A 16,926-nucleotide genomic window follows, 5' to 3' on the forward strand; every position below is an offset into this window, starting at 1 on the left:
TGCCCCTCTTCTGTCTTGTCCTTCCTCTTTCCTTTCCTTGCCCTCAGAGAAGAAGATGTGTTTCTCTGTGCAGCATTGTTCTCACTCTCCTGTGCTGCCTCCCTTCTCTTACAGGCCTGGTGAGGTCCTCCGGCATGTTTGGGCCGACCCTGGGCTTCCTGCTTGGGTCCTTCTGTGCCAGCCTCTGGGTTGACATTGGTGTTGTGGACATTGGTAAGAGACCGTGGGGTGGTGCACTAACTGCGAAGATGGCTGGATACGGGCACCCGTGTGCCAAGAAGCACCTTCCCAGTATACTACATCAAAAAGGGGAGCTCTCTAGAAAACTTTTCCTACTCAAAAGCTGGTGTTATTTACATTTTAATATATGCAGCATTGTAGTGTGATTGCCCTTGATACAAGATGCCTGTCCCCACTGAAGAAAAATTTTGCACCTCTTTATGCTTGTGCACATGCTTGTTACACCCTTGCTGCACAGCTGAGAACAAACGAGCGAATGAGAGGCCGTCCCGACGCTGAGGGAACAGCGAAAGGCCTTTGCTCATGGACACTCTCAACACTTGGCAAAAATTATGTTCTCTTAAAAATCATGCAGCAAAGTCTCTAATCCCAGGGAAAATTTGAGGAACTTCAAGGAAAAACTGTTGAGTTTGGGAATGAAAGGAAGAGGGGACAGTGAGGAAATTGAGAAAGGGAAATTATTTTTGGATGGTGAAGGGCTCTCTTGCTGTCACTGATTCCCATAGAAAGTGCTGGAAGATTGTGGCAAGGAAATCTCCATGGCTCTAAATGGAGAGATCTATTTTTGACTGCATGGGACTGATCTGATACTAGCTACATTTCAATTCCTCATATGAAACATAAATCACCTCTGTTCTGGTCTTTAAACAACGCATATAAGGATAGCTAGAGTAGATTTAAGTGCTTTGCATGATATTTAATCTATTTTCCTGTCTTTCTGTATTTTATAGATACCATCAGCATAAATCCTAAGGATACCCGTTGGGTTGGTGCCTGGTGGCTTGGGTTGCTTCTCTGTGGAGCAGTCAACTTTGTTGCTTCATTGCCTTTCTGGTTTTTGCCTTACTCCTTACCAAAAGAAGGAGAGAAAGAAAACCTGAAGATAAATCATATATCTATTCAAGGAGATCACTGTAAAACAGACCCCCCAGCTCAGCCGCAGTTAAAGTTCTCGGAGGCAGTAAAAGGTGAAAGATTGTTGCCCAAATGTTTGCATGTGAACTCTCTGTCATGGATTCATTCTGAGCTGAGCACGGATTTGCACAACCCTCAGAAAAATGCACATTTTTGCAGAGCAAATGATGAACAAAAATCCTCTTTTTAATTTTTAGTATTAGAATTACATGCTAAGGGTGTGTTTCAGTCCTCTCATGTCAGGCAGCTGGAAAAAGCTCATGCTGTTGCTTTGAGCAGCAGAGATTCTTAGTTCAACACAGTAGCTGTCATATGATGTGTTACAGCTACAATCCTATGATTATGAAGGAAGAAGGGGGAAAGCATCCCATCCCTCATTAATGACCAGTCCACAGGTAACAGGTTACTGCTTCACTGAGGTCAACATGTGGGAGGGAAACTGCTTCCAAGTACTGGATCAGCTGGGGGAGGGATTTTAATGGATTCGTAGCTCCTGTATATGAGTTCAGTGATGCTAAATTAACCTCATACAGGAAATATCAGACCCAACTACCCATTGCTGGACTCCCTCAAGGGCTTTATTCATATGTATGCATGCATGTACACCCCTTAGTGGCTATGGCAGATGTGTTTTGAACCGTCATCTTTTAGGCACGTGTGCCAACAGCCAGCCTGCAAGCTAAATGCAGGTTTTGTCTTCACTTTAATTTCATGGACTTAGATACTCTAATCAAGGGTGTCAGGAAAGGTTCCAGCCTTTTTTTTAAGGTCAGGTGCTTCCTTTCTCTGAATATCAGCTTCATGTGGGACTCCTGTGTGGTTTGTGGAGGCTCCTGCTTTAGACACCAAACTTTTCACTTGGTACATTATAGAAAGTCAGTGATCCTCTGGGGACACTGCCCTATACAGACACTGAAAATCAGTGTTGCAAGCCTTAGTGCCTTTGATTAATAGTCCTGTGTCACACATGAGCTAATCTAGCATTTCTGATTCCCAGTTCAGCATCCACAGTGCCATTCAACCTTGCTGCTCCTGTAAGTCATGTGTTGGCAATGAAGAAAACTCCCCCTTGAGCAAGCATGTGTTTTCATAGGCAAAGAACTATAACCTGCAATATCAGCCAGTAATTAAATCAAAGTTAGTTTTGTTATCCAAAGGATGTCAAAACAACTCTTCTCTGTGTTTAGCAGGGTGTACAGCATATACCTCTCCATTGCAGATTTCTTCCCAGCTCTAAAGAAGCTGTTTGGAAATCCAGTTTTCCTGGTGTACATCTTCCTCACTATTCTGCAGTACAATTCTCTTGTTGGGTTGATAACCTATGAAACAAAGTTTATGGAGCAGCAATTTAATGTATCAGTGGCAAGAGCCATCTTTCTAATTGGTAGGTACCTGTCTTTTTAAATCCCAGTGTCAAAAAGGAAGCTTTTCTTTGTTATTTTGATTCCTTTTAGAATCACAGAAGGTGATTCTGTGAACTTTTTTGGTTAAAGAAAAGTATGTAGTGGTTTACTAGTTTTCCTACCATATTTTGAAAATGGATGTTGATTTTAGTGTTAATTTTCCCAGTGTTCCTAATTAGTGAGCTAGAGGATTATTAGAACCGGATGGATATTTTTTGGCTGAAGTTTTTCTCAGTGAGATTTGGGTTATGAATGTGTCTGTTTTCTTGAACAAAACCCACACATAAACTGCAATACGTAACAACTAAAAGAAAAAAACATTTAATTTAGAACATGTCTAATGAAACGTGTGATTTTTCCTTGTCAGAATAACATTATGGTATAAATGTTCCATTTTGTTTACAAATACAAATTTTATAAGCAATAAGAAACCAAAATATAAAATTCTGAGTAATTTCATTGAGCTCAAAGCTCTTTTTCTATTTACCAGTTCTCTCAAAATAAGTTCTTTGTAATGTTCTACAAAAAAAAAGAATGTTGAAACTATATTAATCTTACTGTGATTAATATGGTCTCATAACCTGGCAAGAAAAGCAGCATGTTTGAGGTCATTGTAGAATTGTTATTCCAGTACTTTAATCTGAAGGCATGCTGCTTTGCTTCGGATCAGGTACAAATGGGGGAATAACTTACTTTTTCCTCTTTTTTTGGAGGCAGGAAAAAAACCCCAAACAAACAAACACACAGAGAAAGGCAAACTGCTCCCAATAATACCTTGTAAAAGGTCTCAATTTAGCATGTAAATATTAGGGCTGGAGTCTGTGAAATGCTGAAGAGATTAAATCTAAATGCAAATCTTTCTGTTATTCACTCTCAGAGCAAAGTGGAATCCAATGCAAAACCAGACATTGCTTCCTTTCATGTTCTGTTTTGGAGAATTATTTTTTTTGTAACTTTCAGAAAGTTTAATATTTGATTTTAGATCAAGAAATGCCCATGAGCTAAGACATCTATCTCATTTACTCCAGTTTCTAACAGGCACTTGTATAGATTTGATTATATCTGTATACATACAAAAAACAGTACAGTAAAAAGGCAGGGAATATTGAGGCATTAAGCTTTTTAAAGCCATAACATGACTTGAAAGATAATGAAGAAGTAAGTAAAATTACTTAATAGTAATAGAAAGTCAGAACCTTCAAGGATAAGTCTGAAAATAGGTCAGTATTTGATATTTTGGAAACTACTAAAACCAGATATTTATTCTAAAAAGTGTCAATGCAAGTGACAGAGGTTAACATTTCATTACCTTCTATTTGCAGGTGTGATACTTTTACCCATCACAATCCTGGGGATGTTTTTAGGAGGCTTTCTGATCAAGAAATTCAAACTCCACATAACTAAAATGGCAAAGTTTGCATGCATCACTTTTGTAGCAGCCTATTTGTTAAACCTTTTCTACTTTATATGCAGTTGTGAGGTGCTCCAGGTGGCTGGTTTGACAGTGCCCTACTCTGGGTTTGTATCCCCTTGGTTGTGTCATGTTTTATGGTTGCTTCCTGCCCCATGCAGAACATGGTGCACGCACCTGTATTCCCCTCCTCACACAAACAATCGGGGTTTTTAATCTCTTTTGGGCTACAAACCTTCTATTCTAGAAAACTTCTTGGTTTGAGTTTGGATGAGTTCTGAAACATATCTTCTCTGTTGATTTGCTGTAGCATAATTCTAAATCCTTTTGCATAAAAAATTAATATATGTGTCTGTTTAAAGACAACAATTTTTTTGTAGAAATTGACCTGTATTAGGTCATCTGCTAGTGTGAATCAGTGTGGTTTCATCTAGAGTGGAGCTACTGAGATTATATCATTTTACAACTCCCTTGTCAGTGATACACACAAGAAAATACAAGGTTTTGAGATAGACTTGTCAGGCTGAAATGATACCTGGTGTTGGGGAAGGGCAGAATATGCCAGTTTTGTTCTTCAAATTTTGTTTTAAGTGGACGTTTCTTTTTCTAAATTGTTTATTGCTGGCAATTGGCATATTGATGACAATATACCTCTACATTCTTGCAAATTACTAATTAAGATGAAATTAATCACAGGCAAATTAAATTCTTATATTCTATTTCAAAGCTTCAACTTAAAGCCTGTCTCCTCCTACCGTGTAGGGAGTGGGATATAAAAAAAAATGTTGGAAGTGTCTTCCCCGTAGTCCCTCAATGGCTTTGACTCTAGAAGGGACCATCCTCTAGATCAGTAGTTATCAGCCTGCGTGGGGCATTACCAGCCTCCCTGGGTATCTGGAGCTGCTGACCTGCCTGTGTCCATTTTCTCAGCTGGGAGGTAGAAATTGTTCATGTCAGGAGTGTGTGCTGCCCAGCCAGGCGTTCCTCCTCCCTTACCAGGACCATGGTCGTGCTTTCCTGAGAACATTTTTCTGACTCTAGCAGCCTGCCACAATTGCCTACTGTTTAAATTTAGCTCAGTCTGATCCAACAAATTTCAAGGGATTTTAAAGGATTAAACTGAATCCAGCAGGGCTTGCTAGATTTTCAATTCAGACAGAAACGCACTCCTGTGTTTTTTGAAACTGAGCCTATGTCCAGGGAAATATCTAAGTTGTCTTGGAAAACCTGACACCCAGTTCAGTTTCTGGTTAGTTACATAAAAGATGTCAGAGGACTTCACAGCAGAGAGAACTCTGGCTGAGTGCAACAGTATCATGCTGTAAAGCGAATTAAAAATAAGCAGAAACATCAGAACAGCAAATACTGAAAGGGCAATTACAGTTTCTCCAGGAGAACGGAGACTGGAGAATTTAGCGTGTGCTAGGATTGCTCCGGTTAAGCCACTGACATACTGTTTTACCTATTCAGCAATTTGTAGTCTGAAGATGAGCAACAGCCTAACGAAGGCTAACCCCAGTTATTTTCCCCTCTAAAAGACTTAGGGGAAATCTAACCCCCTTGAGGTGTGTTTTGGATTGAGGGGTAAAGAGGAAGAAAAGGCAAATCCTGAACAATTTTTCCTTTATCATGTGAGTGACTTCAGAGCCGGGGTGATTTGTCGATGGTGGACTCCTAACACTTTCTGAAAACTGAGCCCTGCTACCATGCCCTCAGCATTGCTGTCCACTTTGTAAATTCTCAGTTCTAGTTGTCATCCACTTAGATTAACTCCTTGGGGCCTGATTTTGATGTTTCTTACAGAAATGTTGGTAAAAGTGGAAGCTATGAATGTCCTTGATAATATACAACAAGGAATGAGATCTGATAAGAAATGGGGAACAAGCCCATCCCAGGTGCAGGGCTGCTGCTGCTGCTGAGTGTGGTCTGAGCTCAGACAGAAGCAGCACTTCTCACTCAGACTCATGCAACTTTAGTTTCCACTAAGCGGCTCTGATCCAGTGAAAAAAATGTCAAGACTAATTGCTACTGTAGTTTTATGTAGTTTTACATCACCACTTCTGGCACCCAGATATGGTATGACAGCTAATACTAAGCAAAAGCATGGCCAGTCTGCAGGTGATAAGAGATTCTAGATATGAATTTCTTTTTCTTGGGCTGAGTTTTCAAGTGAAAAAGTGATACCAAATATTCCCTCTCAGCCAAGAATACCTAGTTTGTGAGTGCCTTTTCAGCAACAATTGATCAAAATGGTCATGCTTTATGAAAAATCTCAGGAGAGCTTTGGTTTAGCTGAAATTAGCTTAGTCTCCCTTTGACAACTTCACAGTCCGTTGGTTAGTAGCAGATACCCGTTCATGTTTATTGCTTCACTTTTTCCATGTTTTTCCTGCCTACTCACTGATATTTTGCTTAACTATATAATTTGACTAAATAATTTGTTCATTTCTTTCTGTTTTCCTCCAGATTAAAGCATCTTTCCTTCCCCAAAAACAGCTTCAAGGCCAGTTGCAATGCTGACTGCAGCTGCAAGCTGGATCAGTGGGACCCTGTATGTGGGGCTGATGGGATCACTTACATGACAGCCTGCTTTGCGGGATGTAAATCATCAACTGGGATGGGAAAGAATATGGTAAATATATAGGTGGATAGATGATTATTTAGTAAGGCCTGTTGTGGTAGAAGAAGGGATAATGGTTTTAAACTAAAAGAGGGTAGATTTAGACTAGTATAAGGAGGACTTTTTTACGGTGAGGATGGTGAAACACTCGAACATGTTGCCTGAAGAGGTGGTAGATGCCCCATCCCAGGAAACATTCACGGTCAGGTTGGACTGGGCTCCGAGCAACCTGATCTAGTTGAAGATGTCTCTGCTATTGCAGGGGGGGTTGGACTAGGTGACCTTTAAAGGTCCCTTCCAACTCAAACTATTCTATGATTTTATGATTATAGATGTAGCAGCTAGATTTCTCCATCTATTAATTTTTTGGCTTTGTGATTAAGAAATGCTGTAGACACAATCATCCCTTCTGTATGTTTTAACCTCGTAGAAACTGAGTACAAGGTTGCAGGGAGGGTTTTTAAAAGAGCTGGCATGAGGTAAATGAGCTATTCAGGAAAGACATTAAAACCTCAGACTCTGAACTTACATTTCTTGAATGCTTTTGTTTTAAAATTTAATTTAGATTTTCTTAAAGTTTATTTGCTTCTTAGCAAGATGACCATAAATTCAGCTTTAAGTTTCTCAGTAGATCTTTTACTGTGTAGGTACAACACAGCCAAGAGGGGTTTGCTTTAGAAGACCTTTACTAGTCCTGTTATACTAGCAAAGTCCTGTGGTGTTAAGTCACGTGCAGCAGACCTGTATAAAATTGTGAGTGCTGGTTTTGCAAACTGTTGCAGATCATACTGGAATTGCCCGCTTTCCTGAGCTGCCTTAGCTCAGGAAAGCAAGTCATAGCACTAAATTGTACAGCCAATAGGTTCTGTAAATATGCATCTGGCCATTTTGTTCAGTGTATCATCAGCAAAGCCATTTCTAGGACTTCAAGCGCTCCTACCTGGGCAAGACCATTAAAAACAGTAGGTTTCAAAAAGTGTGTACAGATGATTGTGTCTTCTGGCAGAAGCAGAATTGTGTTCATGCAACAATAGTGAAAAAGACAAACAACACTTCCAGGCTTCTATCCATATATCCCATCAACATTCTCGTGCTTCACTTCAGGGAAATTGGTTTTCAAACCCATGTCTCCTGCTAAATTCAAAGGCTATGAAACAGCCTGCTCTCAATCCAGCACCAAATGCTGTTTTAGATATATAATGGTAGATACACATGTTTGCATTTCTGGATCCACATATATATTTTTTATTGTTACTCATCTACTTCAGAGGACTCCTGAACAGAATGGCTGAATTTTATAGCTTTGACCCATTTTAAGCATACGCAGAGCACCTTTTGTCCTAGCAATGGCATGGCTGAAACTAGAATCACAGTTGCTTTGTGACTCTGGAGCAGCTCAGAGTGGCTGGAGCATACCAATGAACTTGGCCATCAGTCTGTGGAGATGATTAGGGAGGTTCTTTCAGTGTAAACAAGAGCCCGCCTGTTACAGGGAGCGAGAAATCTAGCTACTAAAATAGTTTTGTGAGCTGAATTCTGATTAAATGAATTCTGATTAAATAAATTATTCTTCTCATCTCCTTTCAGGTGTTTCACAATTGCAGCTGTGTGGAAGTACAAGAGCATGGGCTTGGCAATTCCTCTGCAGTTCTGGGACAATGCCAAAGAGAAAGCTGTACCAAAACATTTCCCTATTTTTTAGCATTACAGACTGCATGTGCATTTATTTTAGGCTTAGGAGGCACTCCTACATACATGATTATGTTTAGGTGAAATACTTTACCTTACCTTGACCATAAAGCTTGGGGAAAGAGAAATAGAATATGGTATCTACCATTTAATTCCTATTGTTAAGCATGGCATGCTGGTCAAACTGGGGCCCTGAGTCTTTGCCTGTACTCTGCAATCCAGCTCTGTTCAGAGGCACAGAAAGCAAAATGCCTGCCCACCAATTTAACTCCAATTTGAGGCTGAGTAGATACTTTGGTAATGAAGTAAATGGGCCTTATGCTGATCCTGAACATTAGTTTTCACTTCCATTGACGGGGGTGTTTTTAAAAGAGCGATGAACTCGAAATAAGATGTGGTGCTAACCCATATCGAAGGTGACTATGTTGTTCACATTACTCAGGAGAAAAACTTTCACCTTTGTTGCCTTGTTGCCTCACAATGTTTTCTGTGTTGTGAGAAGTCTGATATCCCAATTTTTTGTCAAGCTGGTATAAACAGAACTATGTCAGCAATATTTTTGTTTTAATTCCTTTGGTTGTAAAGCAGCGCTGCTGTTTTACACTTGGAAGAAAAGGCAATGTTCTGTGCCTTTCGTGTGGAAGTTTCTTTCCACTCGTGCTCGCAGATGAATTGCAATCTTCAGTAGGCAGTGCACATGACTAGATAACTCTCTTGGATAAGCTGCTGGTTCTTCTGAAGTATTTTCTAAGTGCAGCTGTTCTTACGGCATGCCTGGATTATGGGCAAGGCTAACTTTGCTGGGCAGTTTTCAGAACAGTGATGTGTATAATGACAAGCCTTTCATGTTAATGCTGAAAAGACAATATACCGATGCACAAACAGTTCAGGAAATGGGCTGGCCATAGCAAGTCTCCCCCCTGCTCCTGTGCCAGCTCAGCACTCCCCTCTGCTTTTTATCAGCTCTTCCAATTCATCTGATGGGCACAGACCGTTTCTCCACTAGTAGGAATGAGGTGATTTTGTAGCCAGGTAACTCACATTCACTGTGCCTCTGCAGAACACTAAAGGCAGAGGTGGGTTTTACCTGCATGTAGCTAGTAAAGATTGCACACCCTTGTTCCCTCTGTTCACCACGGCACAATACAGCCCCTTCTAAAGCAAGGTTGATTCTTGGAGCTTAACTTATGGACATGAGCTGCCTACTTCTAGTTGGCTCACTCTAATTTGCCTGTGCATCTTCTCCCAAAAGAGTTTACAATCAGTTCTTTTTGGTTCAAGATCAGTTTCTGTAGATTATCCCATGTATTTCAATGAGACCTCATCTGTTGTTAATGGAAGGAGGCTCCACATCTGAACTTTAACTGTGGTGAATTTTTTTTAGTTAGGGTTTAACTGAGCTATGCTAGGTAAGCCACAGTGCTCTTGAATTGGGGCATGTGCAGATTTTCACAGCATGGATATAGCTACGTTGTTCTATTGTTCTATTGTACTATTTTTGTTTCCTTTTTAGATCTGTTTCACCAGACCTGAAATCCTTTGCTGTTGGGATTGAAACTTTAGGTGGTAGAGTACTAGGTAAAACTTCCTTTCTTTGTGGGATTCAAGTATGTAGTCAAAGAGATAGTCCAAAGCATGCCAGTGCAATGTCCTTGCTCCAGATGAGAATAAAAGAAATTTTCTTCTTCTTTGTAATCAGACTATGCATTTCAAAATGTTTGGAGGAGGTTACTACATGTTTCCTGGTATGTAATTATATAGTATGATTATCTCTTCAGAATTTTTCCTATGCAGCAAAGGAATCAGGGAGAGGAAGGAAATTTCATCATAATTTTTGGGATTTGATTCACGGACACAACTACCTGAGCTTGATCAATCTGGGTATCTTTAACAACTGTGTTCCCTTTTGCTGACCATTTTTCACTTAGAGCTACCATGTACTCTGCCTATTATTTTCTTTCTTGTGTTTATCTGCAATAAATAATCATTCAAGTCTTCAGACATGTAGTCTGTTCTGCCTCGAGCAAACTTGCCTTATCTTCACTTGTTTGCTGATTTTTTTATATCTTCCCCATGCAGACAAGCCCAAGTAATCATTTGGATGTCTCTCCTAATCTCCATATTTCAGCTGAATGCTGTGGAGAATCTATATTGTGCTTTTATGAAATAGTTTTCTTCACAAAACTGCACATTACCCCTGAAACAGCTTGCTAATTATATTAAAGCATTATGACTGTCTAAAAGGAATTCTTCCTGTACTACAGAAGTAAAATACACTTATTACCTAGTTGGTTTTGAGCAAGTACTTAATTTCAGCCCTTTGTACTCAGCTAACCATTTTTAATGGCAAACTGTTGTGTAATACTTGAATAGATACATTAGTATACATAAATATTAATATGTCATGGCACATAATTCCACACAGGGGACTGAAAAAGAAATGTTGGTTATATTATTTCTTTAAACAACAAAAGTTATAAATCTAAAAAAAAATGCTATTAAAGTAGAATTACTAACATTTTCTTCACTGAATATAATAATGCTATAATCTTCCATCCTTTCAGCTACCTTTAGGTACTTATTTAAATATTTTAACAAATCTTGGAATCTCAAATCTGGAGCTGGATGCTCAGTCCCATTTTATGCAACTGCAATTCAGAAACCCTGAGATCCATTTCCTCATTTCTTTGCCGTGGCATTAAATGCTGAGATCTTCATGTCTGAGATGATGTAATAAGAATTTTTTTTTGCAGGAGGACTCCCAGCCCCTATTTATTTTGGTGCCTTGATAGATGAGACCTGCTTGAAATGGGGGACAAAGAACTGTGGGGGATCTGGATCTTGCCGGGTATATGATACGAAAACATTCAGGTAAGCCAAAACCTCTGGTAAGGGGTTGGGAATTTGACTTCTGAGTCACCAAGGACCAAGGTATACTTTACCCAAGTCAATTGTCAATACTCTGATTAGGATACTAAAATCACCAAAACTCCTTATTTTTACTAGCCCTTAATAGATCAAATAAGCCAAATAATTTTATTCAATTTGAAATATGACATTGCAGTACAGTCTTACATTGCCAGAATGAGTTCCTTTACTGAAGTCTTAGTGCACTGAATAACTCCGTGATGCTTTGGTTTTGTGGGAAACTGGAAAAAACATGGAGTAAGTGTAGCACTGAAGATGCTTTTCCTCATCTGTCATTTCTATGCTTCCTAATGTATAAGGCATGTCACAAAATCCACTTGAGGAGGGGATCCAAGTGACTGGTGGTGCATGGAGAGCTGCAGCCAGGACCACTGAGTGCTGCCAGTGGGGGGCTGGGGAAAGGCTGAGACAACAGTCAAAAAACCCTGGCTGGTACAGCTCCTCCTGTCCCAGCCCTACGATACAGCCTGCTGAACAGGAGAACTCTTCAGACAGGAAGCTTTTCTGCTAGGAGTACAGGACCAGATTAGAACCTGCCTGGGGCTAAATACCATGAGATTGTTTGCTTTCTGTCTGTTATCCCTTAAAACGTAGAGCAATACCTGGCTTAGAACAGATGGTTTTGCCAAAGTGTATTTGATATCTTACTTGGTTCCACTCAGAATTGGCAGGTTTTGTTGACATAAACATATTTTTTCACCTTTTTGTTTTCTAGAAATGTCTATCTTGGCCTCATTGCAGGACTACGGGCAGGATGCTGTCTTTTATACATAGTACTCTGTGTTTTAATAACAAAACGCTTCAAACCAGATGGCAAAGAGATGACAGATACTAAGAATATAGAAAGACCAACCAGCAAAGAATCAGCTACTGACAACAAAAAAGAAATTCTTCCTGGTGCAAGAATCTCAGAGGAGAGTGAGGAAACTTGTATGTGAGAAAGAAACAAGGTCTTTTCATAACTTTGCCAATGCTTCAGTTTTTCTAAACACAACAGGTGTCTAATTACTGGCTTCAACTGCTAGTTTACATTTTGGGGGTTCAAAAAATATTTTTGAAACATTGACTTTTAATTGGCTTTACCCTATCCTTTTCCTTTCCTCATCTGAAACAGTAAAGAGGAAAGGTTTTCAAAATTTTGGGGAACTCTCCCATTCTCTTGCTCTCAGTCCTTTTCTAGACCAACAGTAGGACTAGCCAAAATTTTTCAAGTGTCATGTTTGATTATGATTGAAAAATTAAAAAGAAGATATCCACAGTAAGCTGCTTTTCCATTTTTCACTATTTCAGGTACTCCTGCTTTGTATATAATCCTACAGCTCTAAATAGCAAATCGAGTTACACTTGCCCAGTTGCTCTGACAGCCTTTGCTGTGTGGTTCATGGCCAGAGCTCCTTGTTCCAGGCTAGGTCCCATGGCCCATGCTCAGGTGAGAGCCCCGGGGCCGTTGGTGAGCACCCTCTGATCAAGAACTGCACGATGTCTCTGGGATTTGGCTTGAACAAATTAAACAATTGAAATGTAATGCAAACAAAAGAAAGTGGTATATTAATTTTGCAGCACATCTCAGTATTGGGTTTGAGTAAAATTACTCTGAGCTGATGCAATAAAGTGTTAGGTGTTAAAGTTTCTTTAATTTTTTTGTGTTAGTGTGTTTGTAGGGGCATTTTAATCCTAATGACCATGCATTTATACCACATGTATATAGATTTTCTTCCTGTTTAAGGAACCTCCAGTAAGCCTTGAAATACAGTACTGAAAACTTGCAAATTCGCAGCTTTCCACAGATATCTTACTTCAGAAAGAACCTTAAATAAGGATGCTTCTAACAGTCATTACTAGGAAAAAGAGTCTCTAAAAATACTTCAGGTGTGGTATTTCATTGACAGCCCTCATGATGTACCTTCACAATGGGAGAAAACATGTCTGGTAAGATCACTGTAGGTTTTGTTTCCATCTCACAGCCATTTTGCTTTTTTTTTTTTTTTTTTCTGAAGGGTGTCTCTACTCCCTGCAATTCTGTGCACAAGCCTAAAACTAGGAAACAAACCTTCTTTCCTTATCTTAAACTTCCTTGGGACATGGAAGAGGGCACTACACTAAAGAAAATCTATCACACTTTTCCTGAGAAAGTAGCAGATTGGAGAGCTAGAGAGAGAGAGACTCTCCATATTAATGATTTTCTGACCTTTCTTCTACCATCTGCACCGTGTAAGTGCAAGAACAGGAATGGGAAAAGGGTTGATGTGGTACTCACTGAAAGTAAGTTCTTCGTATCCTGGCCTGGGGATGGAGTTGTTTGCATTTTGTTGCTTAAAAACAATGACTAGCTTAGACCAGTTTAGACGTCTTTCACAATCACAGTTCTGGTTATAAACTGCCAGCAGTTATGGGGAAGCAGTGTATGTTATAAGGAAACAGGAATAAAAGCTTCTCTAATGCAGATGATATCCATGCTGTATCTAGGCCTGAAAAGACTTAAATAAATATCCAAGTTCCAGAAACCCCACAAATTTTACTCAGAGAAAAACATGGTGTGTTTTTCTCCTGCAAACAGTGTTTTAACATTGAATAAATATATTGTAAATTCTAGAAACACTCCTGATCTGTGCTAGACATATAGACTCAGTCAGGTGACTCATAGTAACATCATTTCCCTTTTACTTCTGTTGTTTGTCTATTTATTTCTGTACATTATTTTTCATATTGCAGTTTTTTTTTATGAGAACATCTTTTGCACCTATTGCTTGATTTTCCCGGAAGGTAATGTTTTATCAAAGGTGCGTCGATAATTGATGTCAGACTAGAAATGAGATTCTGGTCAGATCTGATGATTCATGTCCAGATATTTACCACAGATGCAACTTGGTAAAGCGAGCTTTTTCCAAACAAATAAGACTTAACATCATTCTTCATAGCAGTTCCAAATAGATAGTGTAAGTGCTGCCACAGGTGGTATTAAATGAGCCTCTGTCTTAGTACAGTCCCCACTCCAAGGCTATATTTTTTGCCTACATTTTCAACACACATTGATTCTTGTCTGCAAGAAGCAGTAGAAATAGAAGTTTTTTCAAGGGAATAATTTGTTCTTCAACATGCAGCTGGCACAGAATATACAAAAGATGAAATAGGTGGTCAACTGAGTGGCATTTTCCAAAAGCTTTTTGTTCCCTGGCCTCTCACAGGAGAGAAGAAATAAGGACTTTCTCCCTTTCAATTCCTCCTGCTCCAAAGGCAAGGTTTCACCAGAGAGGCAGAGAGGCCCCTGGGACTCTGGTTCGATTGTAAAGCCACATTACTTTTTCTAGGATCAACACTGGTATCTTTGTCCTGTGTGATAACTGTGACAGCATGCTCAGAGCTAGCTCTGATATCTCTCTGCTATATCACTGGGAAGATCCTCCAAGAAGGAAGAGAAACTTATTGTATTCTCAGGTAGTAAGAGAAATTGTCCAGGAAAGCTATTTTGGAGGCAAATTTACAACTACACCAAGTCAGGCATGCTTTTGAATAAAGACAACAAAGCAAGTAGTTTAGAGATCATTACAGACTACTTGGTGGGTCATAAACCATCATAATTCCACTGAAAACAATGAAGAAATAACCAAACCAGTGAATTTTTATGACTGTGGGAGGTTTAAGGGCATGAGCCTCATGTTTACACAAGTCTTGTTTGAGGCTATCAAAAAGCCCTTTAATGGCATTATCAAAGTCCTTCTGTCAGAATAACTATGGAAGACAGAGCCTTATCCCAGAAGACAATGCAATTATTTGACATTTGTTTACTTTTAGATATATAATCGAGCAGACATAGTGACCTATGACTACCTGGTTTTATGTTTTCTAGTTGTTTATCAGAGAGAAAAAAAAAACCAGCAGCCCTAAACCCACAGTTTTCTGTATGCATTAGGATCATGTACCCTATATGACCAAGCCCTCCTACGGGTTTTGTGTCCCCATTATCAACAAGTCCTGTCTATCCTGGCACAAAAATAAATTTGGAATGGAGTACTAGCTGTTGCAGAATAAACAGAAAATAATTCAGGCTGTCAAATAAATTCCAAGAGTTTCAAATATGTTAACAATATAGTAGAAAGTTAACATTAGGTTTGGTCTACCAATTTTTCACTGTGGATTATATTGTCATTTTGCCTATCTCTAGTTTGGAATATGGTCAAAGTTCTTTCTAGCTGAGACTGTCAATACACATCTGAATCACACATTATTTTTCCAGCATTACTTATATATCTTACTTTCTAATTAATTCATACTTCTATTCTGAGCTACAAGTACATAACTAAATCACAAGTTGGCCAAGAATTAAAAATAAAAAAAAATATTGCTACAGGTGCACCTGAATTTTGAGGCCAAGCTGCTTCCTTTATGAGACCCCTCTGTGCTAATATGAAAGCAGTCTGTGAGGGCAGAGACTGCTTTTTAGAGAATGTAAATTATTTGTTTGTGTATAGCTATGGATGCAAAAAGGGGAGAGTGGCCATGGGAAACATGCATGCATGTGACGTGTCCTAAGGTGTTTGTCCATCTCTTTGGCCAGATCTACATCATGAACAGGGTGGACATTTGAGCTTCAGCCCTGCCTAATGCCACAGCAATGCCCTGCAGGAGATGGCAGCCCATGGCATAGGTCTGAAAACCCTGTGTTACAGTCCGGGTTAAGAAAGCTGGGGGACAGTATCTCCCTTGTGCAGTCAGGACTCTTTTAAGCATCAAACAAAACCAAACATGGCACCCATGGCATGACCAAGTTCACCACAGTGGAATTATCATGTGGGTTTGGACAGGCTAAGTGTTGCATGTGCAGTAAATTTGGTCTCTTCTGAGACTGACCATGGTGTCACTGCATTTATGGTCATGCTTCAGTTCCTGGACTTGTCCCTCCTCTATGGGAAGAGCCACTTGAGGCAGGGTGTTGTCTTCCACCAGTGTAGGTGGAGATAAGGAGCCGGCCAGAAAGACTGGAAAGCCTGAGAAGTTGAAGCTGATGGTTAAGCAAGAGCTTCCTACACAGCCACCCACCCATGTCCCATGCTGGGAAAGCTCCTGCCTGGCCCACCTGTTGGACGCAAACTGCTTTTTGGGTGTCTGGTAAATAGCCTGGTGGTTGTGATGTGGGACTGGGAGCAGAAACCCTGGGACTGATTTCCGACGGGACCTAGGTACTGGTTTGTTTGTTTGTTTTAATTAGGTCTTCTAAAGATGCTAGAATGTGATCTCATTTAGCAAAAACCTAAGTAATAAGTCCTGAGTGATCAAGACCACCAGGAAGCATCAGGCCAGCCAATTTCAGTAGATCAGTGGAATAAACTTAAAGGAGAGGCTGTACAGAAATTGTTATAAGAGAAATACAGGTGGAGACAAAGTATTAACATGGAATCCTCAAGATTTGGTCAGAATAAGATTTACATGTTGGAGGGGAAAAATCTGAGTATTTCTAAAATTGTTAAAACAGGTCTGCATCTTAAGCCAGAGACATTCTGAGTCTGTGACTGTCAAACTGAAATAATTCATGACCTCAGCTGTGTTACACTATAAGGCATTTATATAAAAATGCAGCATTTTCTTCTCTAAAATCACCAGGTAAGAAATGATCACAAGAGTTTCATGCTTCTCAATAGGACATATTGCTGCGTAAACGAACTAGCGCTCTTGCTGTTATCTGCAGCGAGAAAATATTTGAATATATATTTATTTTATTATGT

The 16,926-nt window shown here is 39.6% G+C and overlaps 1 protein-coding gene across 2 annotated transcripts in view; it reads left to right on the forward strand.

The window, feature by feature from the left end:
* The window catches only part of LOC308065322 (solute carrier organic anion transporter family member 1C1-like), a 36,739-nt gene extending 19,867 nt beyond the window's left edge, over positions 1–16,872 (forward strand). For both annotated transcript variants that reach the window (XM_080391149.1, XM_080391148.1), the window contains exons 7-15: positions 115–213; positions 972–1,208; positions 2,375–2,539; positions 3,881–4,076; positions 6,436–6,601; positions 8,177–8,358; positions 9,792–9,856; positions 11,032–11,149; positions 11,922–16,872. In XM_080391149.1, the coding sequence (XP_080247275.1) occupies positions 115–213; positions 972–1,208; positions 2,375–2,539; positions 3,881–4,076; positions 6,436–6,601; positions 8,177–8,358; positions 9,792–9,856; positions 11,032–11,149; positions 11,922–12,144 (1,451 nt within the window). In that variant the 3' untranslated portion in view covers positions 12,145–16,872. The remainder of the gene's footprint in view (positions 1–114; positions 214–971; positions 1,209–2,374; positions 2,540–3,880; positions 4,077–6,435; positions 6,602–8,176; positions 8,359–9,791; positions 9,857–11,031; positions 11,150–11,921) is intronic.
* The last annotated feature ends 54 nt before the right edge of the window (positions 16,873–16,926 follow it).

This window comes from Falco punctatus, assembly GCF_963210335.1.
Source record: "Falco punctatus genome assembly, chromosome: 6".
In the NCBI taxonomy this organism is placed as follows: domain Eukaryota; kingdom Metazoa; phylum Chordata; class Aves; order Falconiformes; family Falconidae; genus Falco; species Falco punctatus.